The 14,534-nt window shown below is 43.8% G+C and overlaps 2 protein-coding genes across 11 annotated transcripts in view; one reads left to right on the top strand and one right to left on the bottom strand.

Moving 5' to 3' along the window:
- Positions 1–4,836: 4,836 nt before the first annotated feature.
- Positions 4,837–14,518, bottom strand: LOC113973912. The gene is made up of 4 exons (XM_027696534.1): positions 14,445–14,518; positions 13,997–14,320; positions 5,931–6,108; positions 4,837–5,153 (listed from the first exon to the last, which is right to left on the bottom strand). Exons 1-4 carry the CDS (start codon positions 14,516–14,518, stop codon positions 5,127–5,129), a joined length of 603 nt encoding a protein of 200 aa, XP_027552335.1. The 3' UTR covers positions 4,837–5,126.
- The window catches only part of CDC42BPA (CDC42 binding protein kinase alpha), a 187,397-nt gene continuing 186,973 nt past the window's right edge, over positions 14,111–14,534 (top strand). For all 10 annotated transcript variants that reach the window (XM_027696620.1, XM_027696619.1, XM_027696618.1 and 7 more), the window contains exon 1: positions 14,111–14,364. The gene's annotated coding sequence lies outside the window, so the exon portion shown is untranslated. The remainder of the gene's footprint in view (positions 14,365–14,534) is intronic.

Here is a 14,534-nt window from a genome sequence, read left to right as displayed (position 1 = left end):
GAAAAGGTATTACAACACAAAATAAAGTTTATTTTAGTTACAAATTCCTGAGAACACCATCACCAACAGACTGCAGAACAACTTTTGGGTTTAGGAAGTGATACATAATTTAAAAGTCATGCTCTTTGGGGTGACAGGGAAAAAAATCTGCAGTTTATTGCCTTCCAGATTCTAAATATTTTTTCAGTCTGGTGGTAAACCAAACACTTTTATGCATTTGTTGACATGTCCAGTGCCTTTGGCAATGTGCAAAATCCTTGTTATTTGGGTCAGACAAGTGTCCTCAAAAACAAGGGAACCCAGCAGGCCTTCCAAGCCTGCCTGTGCCAAACTCTGTTTGCTCTAGTTCAGTGGAAGTGGCTGTTACAGATAACCTACAGCAAACCCTACGCTGCTGTGGTCTCTGCAGGGAGCTGGGTTGCCTGGCTCAGCCTCCTCATCCTCTTCCTGACTTCTCAAGGTCAGACCGAGGAATCTACTGCCTTCCACATGGGCATGCCAAAAGGCAGCAATCTTCACCAGCTCCGTATCACTGCCTCTTGGCCCTGGCCCCAGAACTGGCTGATACTCATTTGGCAATGCACCCTTATTTCATGCCTCCCTGCTAGAAGTCACAGCGGAGAGGCAGAAAAACAAATGGGCCATAAGAGCAAAACCTCTCTCTTCCCAAAAGGTAAGTCCGTGCATAAGAAGAGCCTCTGGTGTCTGTATGAGCCTACTGCATGAATCAATTGAATGAACTGCTCTCATTTACTGCACATGAGAGATACATCTCCCCCTCTCCCCTCCAGGTACAGACTGTCACAAGTAGAAAGTAGGATTTAGATCCTTTGGTCCCCTCCCACCAAGCCCTACTGGTAGCCTGAAATTAGAAGCTGCTATCTCATTTGGCTGGTAATTGTACCTCCTTTAAAGAGGAATCTCATTTTACAAAAGTTCAAGAACTGAAGAAGAGCTTATCCTAGTCAGCAAGTTTGTTATCTTCAACGCTCTGACTCAAGGAGGCTGAAAATGAATATGGTACATATCTATAATGGAAACTCTCATATATATGATGGAAACTTTCCATAGGCTTGAAAGAGGCTTGAAAGCCGGATTTACAAAGTATTTCCTAGGCACCAAGTGAACACAGCCTTTCTTTAAAATGTAGCAGGTGCGATCCAAACAGCAGATACATTCACAGAGACAAAGACAGAAGATAAGTTTTAAGATCTCAGACGTGGAAATACAATTCTCAAAAGCTGGTATTTGAATCAACTGCTTTGTCTCTTCAAAGTAATCTTATGTTGTACATTGTGCTCACTCATTTGGGTAAAAGTATTTCTTTGAGTGACAAACCTGTAAATCCACTTAACAGCTGTGAAATCCATATTGCCTTGACTTTTTCTTGCTTTATCATGTATGTCACTACACCAGCTCACTTGGATGAGCAACTGGCTCATTTTAGGTGTGTACATGGTAAGATCCTAAATGTACTTTTGAAGCTGCACTTAAGCAAGAGCACACTATTGAGATATGAGGTGCAACCTGGGGAACAGCAGCTGTCAAAAACATCCAAACCAAACAAGCTCAGCCCACTTTTCTTGGTGACAAAGACACAGATGTTGAAATACATTTGTATTTACATCAAGTATTTATCACATAGTTGAATGCCTCTGTTTGCAGCATACATAAGCAGCATTCAGCACACATGATTTCTCACTGCCACTTTCGTACTGGCAGCCAGGCAAACCCTGAAGTACAAACACTGTTCCTTTTCCTCTCCAACACTATGTGGCTGCTGCATTTATGCAGTTTGCTATATGGTGTTTCTCATCCCAATGGAAAGCGCCTCTGATCTCCCTCTCCAGAGGCAAGGCACAGCCTTAACACCCCACAGATGTGCACGCTATGGGGAAATCTAAGGAGTTTGGGAATCAGTAGGTAAGGATGGTGGGAGAACAGGAGCACCTGGCACACTCCCACCACACCCAGGCTGGGCCGCCCTGTGCAGACCACCGAGCACAGGAAGGACATTGTTCTGTGCAACAGTACAAACGTGGCCAACATGCCCAAGAGGAAGCACTGTGGGATGTGCTGAGCAGCCCCTGCTGTATTCCTGAAAGGGACACACTGAAGCTAAGGAAGCGGATGGGGTGAAATCTTGTCCTAATTATGTTAATAGGAGTATTGTAATTGTCTTCAGTGGAGCTAGGCTTTCTCTGCAGGGAACCTACCAGAAAATCCCAATACCCATTTGTATTTTCCTATTTCAGGATGAAAATTAGGTACAGCACACATTTCACTCACTGGTGTAGGGCTGTCACCGTGGAAACCCTGTTCAATAGAGTGTGAAAACTTTTACAGTATTGGCTGGGTTCATAGAGTGTTGAGCACCATTTTCCCCCCATTAATTTTATTACAGGTATTATCACTGAAAAATTAGGCAACCTACATGTGTACAAATAGCTGTAATTATACACGTAGCTGCTATGTATGTCTTCTGAAACAAATCCTCTACTGTATTTCTCAAGTAAATTCCACTCTTCAAACATACCATGATGATATAAAAAGAACTTCTGTATTTTTCCAAGCATATACTAATTATGTTTTCCATTGCAACATTCGGGAGTAGAAACTGCTCCATCTTGCAAATGGGGAAAGCAGGGTACACAGGAGTCACAGACCCTGTCAAAACCATGCAGCCAATTCCTGGCAGATTCAGGAATGGAATCCATGAGTCCTGACTCTTTAGTTCCCCTGCTCTGATCACCAGACAACACTCCCTTCCTCTGAAATAGGCTATTTTGATTGAAAACAGATGGTGTACATTTTTGGCACAGTGTTTTTTAACTATATTAAAATGCTCTGAATGAATATGCGCTTATATCATACCTATGTATGTATACATGCATATACATGCATACTACATCTATGCATACAGAAATAGGTATGAGTTAAGGACATATTAATTTACATATATCGTATGCAAATGTAATGGATACGGTGAAATATACTTAAGTGCAGCTGGACAGCTGACATACCTAAAAAGATAAGCTGTATTTTTCAGTGGTATTGTAATTACATACTATGTATTCTTTCTCTCTAAGCAACAGACTTTATGTTGTTGATGGATTGTCCACTTTTATTTAATGCACAAATTAATGTTTTTAATCATTTGATGAGAAATTTTGATGAGTTTCAGTAAGGGATGAATCACATCCTTTTTCATTAACTTCAGGACCAACCTCCATCCTAGCTGAACAATGCATCTAGTGAACACTGCCTGCATTTGTAGTGTTCTGGGTTTTTTCTGCAACCGAGTTATGTCTTTAATATCATGCTTATGTTTAGGATTTGCTTTTTCTGTCATAGTATTTGTCCCTGAATTAAGTCTTCTCTAAACAGTTTGTTTCCAGCTAAGGACTGGCAAACCTTGGACTTGCTGTCTGTCAGGATCAAGATTTTCCCACACATCATATCCCAGAGGAGATGACAAGGGACAGTTTTTAACTATGCAGTTCCTCACCTGCAGCCTTGAGTCAGGTAAAGATGGTCTGCCATATCAGCTGCAAACAGCTCAGGAGATCTTTTCCATGGTTGGAAATCACCAGAATGGGCTAATACCACTTGCTCTCTTGTGCATTCCCTGCAAAGATGGAATGGTGGGCCTTGAAAGCTACTCACATGGGATACAACTCAGTTACAGCCCCCTCTCCACAAACACCATTTCCACAACCACTTCCACTTCCCATTGCCTCTATTTCCATTTCTTTTATTGGTCCACTGGATTTTTCCCTTCACTTGCCACAAAAGAGGTAAGGAATTAAGCCTTCAAATCCACAGCTATGCAGGATGAGTTGAAAACAGCCCATTCGCTTTGGGTGATAATCCTTTGTCTGCATGTTGGCCCCAGCTACCTCATGTCTTACAGGGACAGAAAGTGAGTCAAAATTGGGGGTGAGATTAGAATTTGGGAATTCTATCCTTGCAGAAGGGGGACCCTGAGCAAAAATACTTATTTCGGTCTGTGCTAATTCCTGCAGGACTGACCCATGAACATCCAACAGAAAAAGGAAATATTGCTGATACTCACTGCTCTTCTGGCTTTTTTGGTTCTAAATCTGCAGAACTTGGGAATCAGGAAATGCCTGCAGAAAGGTTTTGAGGGGGTCACAGAAACAGAACTACGCTACAGTGCTGCTTTATCTATGGATAAACAAAATATGGCTGCTTATTATAAAGAAAAAAGAGCTCAATCTCTTTCAGAACTGTAGGTCAAAAAAATCCACAAAAAGTAGCACTTGTTTTTTCTGGTTTCACACACAATGCTGTAATGTGATATTAAAATCCCCACAATTGTGTTTACAACATCAGCTAGCAGCTGTTAATGAGGACAGTACCTTACCTCAGCTCTTATCTTGTACAGGATGGATAAGCATGTTTATATTTTCCTGTCTGTTTGTTATTCTACAAAACTAATATTCTACCACAATCTATTCTTAGTAAAGATTTTTTTATGCTAATTTCCTCTGTATCAAAAGATACAGTAAATGTATGTACTCAGGATAGCTCTCTGGCAATTCAATACACTAAGCTATTTTGCTCTAACTTTGCAAAATGTAATATGAATTTCCAAGTAGAAAAAGTGTTAAAAGAATAGTCTGTTCTTGCAAACTATTATGTGGTAACCAGGCCTCTCTCATATCAATAAAAAGCTCTCCACAGTGACACCCTTGCCCTTTCTCTAGTCACTTTCTGCCAGGTAGGAATCAGAGAAATGCAAAACAGCCTTAAAAGCTCCATATCTGATCAGAGGAAACTCTCTCAGTGCGGGTTAGGCACAAACTTCCAAACTTTGTTCTAGTTCCCTTTTAATAAGCCATTGCAAAGGGGGCTGAGTTAATTTTTCAGGCTGCTGTACAGCACGAAGGCAACAGCCTGGACAAAATCTGCTGGATTCACCCTGCAGCAGGCCAGTGCTGGCAGGATGATGAGGCTGCTTGAAGGCAACACAGTTTGAGCTGCTCTGGAATGCTGGTTGCATGCAGCACTGGATCTTCTATTGGTTTAGGTGGGATTCAGACTACACTCTTGCCATTCAAGTGCAAATAGGCTCTCTGTTAATGAGCTGCCTGATGTTTTTTTCACAAGTACTGATTAGAATCCAGAAACTAAAGAAAAGTCACAAGGAGAATGTAACATGCAATGTATATCCAATGCAGAAGCCTGTTTTTTCTACAGCTTTCATGATGTTCTGAAGAGTTTTTTCATGTTCCCACATTATCTCCTTATCTCTACCAGTCAGAATAGATACCCTATGATAAACATGCACAGGAAACTAAGCCCCAGAACAACTCCATGATTAGCCTGAGACTACTTGGTGAACTGGCTGGAGATGGGAAGGCTGCCCAGCTCTCTCAGTAATCCACCCTTGGCCCTAGTTCAGCAGAGCACTTAGGTACTTGTTTAACTTAAATAAGATACAGTGCTTTACTGTGAATCATAGACCTTTTCATTATTATCACTTTTACTGCAGGGTGAGGGAATTAAGTCTTAGGAAAGGCCTTGAAGCAAACGGGAGCAATAAATTCAACATCCTGCGGCTCTGCACCCCGGGTCTGCCAGAGTCCCTGACCAGAGGGAGGATGAGGTTCAGAGACCATGGCCCAGCTCATTTCCTCCTCCTGTAGTAGACAGCAGTGAGATTAGTGACTGTAGGATTGCTGCTGTGTAGAGCTGAGCTAGCCATAGCTGGAAGCTAATTATACATCCACTAGCCACTCTCCTTATTATTTGGTCAGGGAAGAAAATCTTCACTTTGTTGAAAAAGCAAAAAAAACAGCCAATAACTGCCAATGTCTTTTTTTGAGAAGACACAACTATGACTATCATTCTTCATTGTAAAAGTGTGAACTTTTATAACATCTTCAAAAATATTTTTTTGTTACCAATTTCAATTGGAAAATTGGAACTCCAATTTTCACCGCGTCCAAAATGAAATCCTGTTCTTCAGGAGGAAGCCAAGAAATTGATGGCAGCAAATGCTGGATTCCAGGTGATGAATGAGGCCAGACCTTCCTTCCTCCTGATGCACCACACATAGAAATTGTTGGTCTTCTGAGCAAACTGTGAAAGAAAAGGTTTTGAGACATAGCTGTATCACGATTAATGTTTCTATGACAGACAAATATATACCTTGCCTAAAATTTTACTAACATTCCATTTTATTTAATGATTTTAATTCATCTACAGTCTGCTTTGGCATATCTTGGGACATTAAGGGGAGGCAGCAACAGTTCCTTGGTTAAGGCTGAAGCTAACTTCTGTTATAGCACCCTGTTTCCATCCCTTCATCATAACTTTGGCTTGGAAAGCTGCTCGAGTCTGAAGCTTGCCAGGTGTATTTTAGTCACTTTTGCAAAAACTGAGGAAAATCAGCCAAATGACTTTCAAGTTACAGGTTGTTAAAACTTACTGTGATTGGAAATATTTACTTTTAATTAGTATTTTTAGTCCTTGTCTTCAGTTTGATTGATTGAGTTGAATTAATGCCGTCAATAGCAACACTCCTGCCTTCAGAAAATTTCACTGCCACTTAAACTCATCCCCAGCTGAATGACTGTGACTGTAGAGCAATGTCCTTTTCCTGACCTGTGTGTGCCCCTATCTACTATGTGTAGCCCATTAGGAGAGGTTATTGTTCATGACACCATCTCTGACGTTTGTCTTTGCCCACATGCTGGAGACTGTCCCTCCTTTTGATGTCTAGGAAGGTCTAAGTGAGCCCCAACTTATTTCAGCCAAAGTGACTGGGTTACTTGAAACAATGACATAGTGCTCCACTGCTAACCTCGCCCGCTTGCACTGATGCAGGTAGGGAGCACTCATGCCAGCAGATCTGCTCTCACTTCTGTAAGAGGTGACCTTCACAGAAGGAGCACTATAACAAAAATAAGCTGTACCACTGGCCAGCACCTCCGTCCACAAGTACAATTATTTCCAGTGCTATCCACACATGAGGATCCAAGCCAGTGTTATGTTCACACTTTTTTATTAAACTAGTACAAATATTTGTCTTTCTCTACCTCAAAAACCACTTCTAACCTTTCCATATAATTAAATCCTCTTAATTTGTGCACTGACAGTTTACAAAGACAAATGGTTGACACTGTGCAAAGATATAAACCACTCTCATTTTTCATAAGACTGAGTCCAAACAGTTTTGTTTGTTTCAGAAGGAATTATGAGTTCACTTATGTTCTTGCTGAGATCAAGGAGGCTTTTTTTGGCATTTATAGGAGTGGGATAATTACTGAACACTTCATAACATTTTAAAATGGTTAGATTAGATGGTAGAAAGAAATTCTTCACTATGAGAGTGGTGAGGCACTGGCACAGGTTGCCCAGAGAAGCTGTGGATGCCTCATCCCCAAGTGTTCAAGTGCAGATTGGATGGGGCTTTGAGCAACCTGGTTTCCTCCAGCAACGTGGTTGAAGGTGTCCATGCCCATGGCAGGGGTGTTGGAACCAGATGATATTTCAGGTCTCTTCCAACCCAAATCATTCTATGATTCTATGATTTCAAGATTTTCTTCTCTTTGGGAGGTGACCTGAAGCTACCTGCTGAGTGGCAAAAGGCCTTTATTTACACCAAATGCTTTCTACAAGTCTCTCAAGTTTTACAGAACACTTCATTTTTTCTATTAGTTTTCACTGCAGAAGGAATCAATCCACAAAATGTAGTATTGGTAAATAACAAAACTGCTGGTTTCTAGTCATTGTTAGCTGCACCACTGTCATCACCTACTTAAAATGTGATGACTGATTACAAATTTAATCCATGAAGAGAGAGATGGGGCTTGCTGCCTCTCCATCTAAATAAATTTAGCAAACAAACTCTAAATGCCAACTGTTGATAAGCCAGGATATTGTGATTTCAATCTGCAGACCATGATGGAAGTCTCTCTTTACATTAAGTGTCCTATCTCTGATTAAAACAGACTTCTGCCTGAATTACATCTGTTGTCATTGCCTGTACCTATTTTTCCAATGAAATATGTATTTTAGAGCTTTGATGCTATTTTTACAATTCTTAAGTTAAAAATAAGTACATAAAATAGCCACTGCTGTTTTCAATATATCCATATTTGTTCATTAAAATTCAAATAAACCAAAATAGTACTTTAAAACAACAACTGAATTGGTCAAACTTCTAATCTGAAAACTCCACAACCCTGGGAAACTTAGGATCAGTGTGTGATCTCTTGCATCCTCTTTTGTAACGAGCTGGGCACTCTGTGACCAAAAGTTAAATCCAAAATGAAAATCCTGACATAAAGTTAATCCAGCTCTATCCACCCTGGGCTCACATTCCAAATTATGCATCTTGGTGGGCTTGTTTTCATCTAAGTACAGTTGCTGTTTTTAACAAATAAGTTTTTTTTCCCTTTCCCTCTTCACAAGCTTCCCTCCCTCTCTCTTACCACACTCCCTGCCCTTGACTTCCCCTCTCTAAACCACTTCCTTCCCATATGATTTCCAAACTAATCATCCTGCTCTCTCCCTCCCTCCTCTCTATCCCATTTTTCCTCACTTCATCCTGTTTCCTTGCCCAATCAAAGATCTCTTAGTCACAAGTTTCCTCATTCCTCCTCTCTCCCATAAATGTTACTTACATGACAGTAGCAGCTCATTGCAATTTTTTAAAACACTTTCGCAGCTAATTCTCACTGAATTAATCTCTAAGTATATCCTTTTTATTAAAAAGAATTCCATAATACAGTACTGGGTGTTCACCAGAAGAGGTACTCATTTTAGAGGAACAGATATTGAAAGTCTTGATTATGATCAGTTGAAACTATGAAACATTACAAAGAGAGATTATTTAGAAGCAGCTCTCATGCTGAGTTACTCCAATTGTAAGATGAGCAACATTAGCTTTGTATAGGTATCAGCCAAATAATGTAAATGTATCTGCTTTTCTTTTGAATAAATGGATTATCTTGCTGTGCCTCGTGTGGCAGTGGCAGAAATTTGCATCTGTCATACAGTTTCACAAATAAGTATGTGGTCTTCCTCAGAACTCTTCAGTTTGAAAAGCCAGTTGACCTGAGAAAGAGTCCTACCTCATTAAATAGCTTCATTTGAGAGAGTGAAGTATCTTGAGAAGAGTTCAACTTTTGAAGGTGGCATAACACGGTCAACAGATTCGGGACACAGTGGAAGAAAATATCACCATAGACAGAGAAATCCACAAGAAAGAACTGGACTATGCAGGGACTAAAGGCTTGAAAAGTTGCAGACAATATGGACTACAAAACCACTCTTAGATTTATGTTACTGAAGAAATGAAAATAAAAAAGAATTTCAGACTGCTATGCTGACGTTAATTAAGGTTTACAGCATCCCTAAGAGCTTTGGCAGACTTGGTCCCACTTTTATAGGAAGAAAACGATATATTGAGAGATAAAACAGCATTGTAAGAGTGCAAAGACGGGGTCCTGTTTGGAGGTCAGCATGAGACGTGACTTTGGTCAGTTCCTAGTTTGCATCATAAAAGCAGGATTCGGATTATAGCAATTTCATGCAGTTATAAATGTAATTCCATTACTTCCTCTCCTCTTCTTTAATCACAGAGGCTATCTTGTTACTCTTCAGAGCACAGCACCTCTAGACACTTCAGCAGGGTCAAAACCACTTCATTCTTCACAGAAAATTGTATGCTGGTGGTGGCCACATTCTCATTAGTTTTAAATGAAGATTAAAACCAGGGGAGTCAGGCTGACACAGAACCAGTGCAGTGAGATCAGCATGATGCAATTTGTCTCTGAGGTAAAATTAGTCAGTTCAGCCATTCACAGAAAATCATTAAGACTATAAATAAGACTCCAAAGACCAATAAAAGAAGCATGAGGAAAGAGAAAGATAATTCCATATTTACAATGTCTATATATCCATATACATTTATTATAATTGTTTTGGGATTAGGTAAATAATAAGCATCAATTTTGCCAGGTACCATTTAGTGCTTGTAGTTGGACTTGTCTGTAGACCTCACAGGAGAAATAGGTCTTGGCAAAGCAGTTAGAGAGGAAAAGAACAGTAGGTTTACAAGTCTTTAAAAATGTTAAGGTATGTTACTAAATGCATTATTATAGGTACTGAGACTAATCAAGTTCTGCAATAGTCATCAGTTTCAGTGAAGAGACCTGTTTGCTAGAGTTAAGTTTGTCCCAGCAGCAAGATTTATGTGAAACTACAGTGTAACAGATTATAGGACAAGTATTTCTTGATTCACACACACTGGTCTTCAGGGTCATCCTAGACTGCAACCAATGTGTGCTCTGTCTGCAGCCAACTGCAAAGACTTCTAATAACCTCAGTTATTACTATAATTCAGGTGACAGCTGTAGGATCCCTTTTCAAATGGTACCATCACATGTCTAAACGCACGTTCTCTAAATTGGGTGCCAGCACCGGTTTTGCATAGAGTACTACTAAATTCTCCCTGGGGGATGAACTGCTATACCACTACAAACAACATGTGTCTACAAAGTGAAGTTTTGGAGAACAGAAAAGCCTGGATGTAAAATTTTGTCAACACATAAGTGCCACTCTTGAGCACTTGTCCCTAAGCAAGTAACAGATCTACCACTCACAAGCATTATTCACCTGCCAGGAAGCATGTGGGCCCCCTCTCAACTTTAGAAGTGGTTTGCATATCAAAACCAGATATCCACAATATTTCACCCAAAACAACAAACCTCCTGCCCCTGGAGAGAAAAGGCTGTTTACTCTATTATACCAACATTTAGTATTGCAGCACTCAACATACACGTTAATACATAAACTACATTGTTTCAAGCATATCCTTCTCATTCCTCACTATTCCCTCTGTTGCTATCAGCTTGCTTAATTTGTTGTAAGATATAAAATCCTTATTATCATTAGTTATGTTTTAGGTACCGTAAACATTTGTAAAGCTAAGCAATAGGAGGAAAATATTATTGTGATATTATTAAAACAAGAACTGGGTGAAACAAACCCGTGATAATTATGAAAGATACTGGGGTATGTTTGCACAACTTGGGTGTATTTTTAGGACATGGTCTGTCTTAGTGACAGAACATACAAGACGGAAGGAATTTCTGAGTGTTACACTGAATTCTTTTATTGGTTTTCTAAATATTCCAGACTAAAATCTCTCTTGCAGTGTTTCTTATAATGCAGAGAAAATATTTTTCTATCCCATGGGTGTACTGTGAGAATTACTCATCTGCTACATAGATAATTCCCAGTAAATAAAAATGCCTCCAGTCATAGTTGGTGTTACCTGTTCCTCACAGCTTCTGTGGCACAACAGCTGATTACAGCCCAGTGGGCATATCACCGGTTGTTGTGGGGATGCCTATATATTTGTGGACAGGCTATTAAATGAGGAGAGAACAAATAATTCGTGTTTTCTGTGTTCAACTGCCGCTTACATAGCATGGTTTTAATAGGAACATCTACCTCTTGTAGCCTCACTCAAGCTGAAAGCAATGCTGGAAAGAACTGGCTTGCTGTGCAACTTCTGTCAAGTGGTGCTGCTAGAAACAAGGGTTCATCTTTAAAACCTGAAATATAGGGAAAGCGAGCACCTTTGCTGGGTATCCTTCCTTGTTTCCAAACACTTGGTCTGCAAGTAAAATAAGGAAAGATTTTATAATTGGCTGAGAAAAAGACAGTAACATAAGTAAGTGAAATATCCACACCCATCATATCTCTGGCAATGGTTCTTTAGTTCTCTTCCCTACCAAGTGGTGTGCCAAAGTCCAAGAGGCTAACATCCCTTTGACTCTTACTCATCTCCCTTTTCCCTCTGCAACCTTATTAATGGTTAATCTATGGTGATGATGAACTTGGACGATATGTCTCCAACCCCTATAGGAAGTGTGATCTGAACTGATCCACCCACACTGGCAACAGCAATTTATTTTTATTGCTGTCATCAGTGTCCCCCACCCCCAGCTTCAATCACAATTTCCACAAGTTCAGTGGAAAGCAAGCAGGAAATGCCTTACTCTCACAGTAAAACTGCCTGTGTGCCACAGCTTTGGAAAGGGCTCCTACCACGGAGGCACTGCAGGGACTTTAGTAGACAACGACCAGCAGCACCCCGGGTACTCGCAACAGAGCTCCTGTCATACTAAGGGTGTATCCCAGCACAGGAAGGAAATCCTTTCCTTGTCCCTGTCCTCTCAGCTTAATCTTATCTTCTACCCATTAAAAGCTTACTTATAGTTGTAGTAGTTTCCAATATTTCTGAGAGGGTTTTTGCCTAAAAGGCTCTTAGAATTACATTCTCTGCACATTTCTTCATTCACTAAGAGTAGGCAGGAGTGTTTTTTCCTTTGAAAGGCTGTTGTTGAAACTGGTGGACACCCTTCCCAGGCTCACTGACAGAAAGGTGACTTTTCCCAGCCCCACATCCAGTCTGCTCTGCCTTTTCACACATACAGGGTAGGAATCACTGTCCTCTCTAGCTTCACACCAGGGAGTTTATATATAGCTGAGTGAACCCAAGCAAACATATGGGACTTTAATTGTGTTGTGCATTTCATCTTCATGATGAAATGTAAGACTGTTGATGTTCTATATCAGCTGATAAAAAAGCCAGTTTAAAAAGAAAAAAGTGTTATATAGATGCTTGTTAACCCAAAACCCAGCTGAGGGTCTTCTGTTGGTTAATGAACTGAGGAAGCGGATGCCTGAGCCGTTTCCTTCCCTGGAGCTCCAGTAGACACAGGACTTGGTGGGCTCCTGGAGAACACTGAACTCCACCAATGGCCGGTGACCTTCGGAGGCTGTACTGTGTTCCCCCCCCTCCATGACTGTTGAGGAAGGACGAACTGAAGTTACGGGCTGACTTACAGATGACATTCAACGCCCTGCTGTAGCCTGACCACCACAGCACATCCCTTACACCTTTGGCAAAGAAAAGAGTGGCCACCACACGCTGCTGGGCCGCTGCCATTTTCCACCCTGGAGTCGGGCCCGCTCCCTGATGCCTGGAAAAAGATCAATGCACAATCCTCTGATTTGCTTCTGCCGTTGAGTCTATACTTCTTTAAAATAAAACACGTTGATCAACAAGAAAATCCTTCAGCTCTCTGAACTGATGTGGGTTTGAAACGCCTGCGAAACGAGCTTGTTTTCCGGGCCCGTGCTGGGGTGGCACAGCAGGCTCCTCGGGGAGGGGAGGCACTTCGCAAGTGAGGACAGAACCGCCACGAGCCGACTCATTTTCTGTCACGTTTTTAGCCCTCGAAGTGCGAGGCGGCCGGGGTCCCCGCTCGCCCTGGAGCTCGGCAGATACCCTCGGACACGGATGGCCAACACCCTTGGAACAGCAGGCAGGCGCCGCTCCCGCTGCCCGCCGGCCTAACGAGGCTGGTGGGATCGTTACTCAAAGGCCTAATTAATTGCCGGGGAGGCGGCTGAGAGGAACCGGGCCGGGGAACGGCGGCGGCTGACCCCTTGGCTCGGGGGACACCCCCGGAGGGATCCCCGGACGGGCGGGTGAGTCCGCCCGGGGTAGCCCAGCGCGGGCGGCCCGCGGCCTCCCCTCTCCCTCCCTCCCTCCCTCCCGTATCCCTGGGTCCGCCCGTATCCCTGCATTCCCTGCTGCAGCAGCATCCCCTCCTCCCCTCAATCCCATCAGTAGCGGCGGCCCCGGGCTCGGCTCCCCGCGCTGCGGCGGCGCTCGGCGGCGGCTCCCCCCGCCGCGGCCGCCATGTTGGGCTGCTGCGCGCTCGGCGGCGGCGGCGCCTGCCGCGTGTGACCGCGGGAGGGAAGGAGGGAGGGAGGGAAGGAAGGAGGGAGCGGCGGGGGGAGAGGAGGGCGCGGAAGCGGAGGGAGGGAGGGAGCGAGCCGGGGAGGGAGGGCGCCGCCGCTACCCCTCCCCGCCGCCCCGCGCACGCACACACACAGACGCACACACACAGACACACACACACGCACCCCGCACACGCACCGCCCGAGGATGCCCTTTGCCCGGGGGGGCGAAGCCGGGAGGGCATCGCGCCGCCGGGAGTGAAGCCACCGCCGCCGTCGTCGGGGCCTCCCGGCCCGCAGCGTGCGGCCGGAGCGGGGACGCCGGCGCTTCCCCTCCGCCCCAGGACGCGCACCCGGAGGAGGAGGAGAAGGAGGGCGCCGTCTCCGCAGCAGCAGCAGCAGCAGCCGCCGCAGCCATGGGAAGGATTTGACAGGGCTCGGAGCGCTTTCGCCGGTGTGTCGGGGCGCGCGTCCCGCCCCCCGCCCCTTGGCGCAGCGGAGGAGAAGGGGGCGACGATGAAGACTTTAGTTTTTTTGAATCACTGAAAAGCCTTAAAAGGAGACTCGGTAAGGAGGAGGAGGAGGAAGGGAAAGGCTGCCCGGGGCAGGACGTGGCTGCGCCCTGAGGAGGGGGGGCTGCGCCCCACCCCGCGGTGGCCGCGGAGGCGCTGCTGGGGCCGGGGGAGGCGGCGGGGTCGGCGGGGCTGCGCGGCCCCCTCATCCCTCCCTCCCCGCCG

Source organism: Neopelma chrysocephalum, unplaced genomic scaffold, assembly GCF_003984885.1.
Source record: "Neopelma chrysocephalum unplaced genomic scaffold, ASM398488v2 Primary Assembly neopelma1_108, whole genome shotgun sequence".
NCBI classification, from domain to species: Eukaryota; Metazoa; Chordata; class Aves; order Passeriformes; family Pipridae; genus Neopelma; species Neopelma chrysocephalum.
This window is presented reverse-complemented; position numbering and strand designations above follow the sequence as displayed.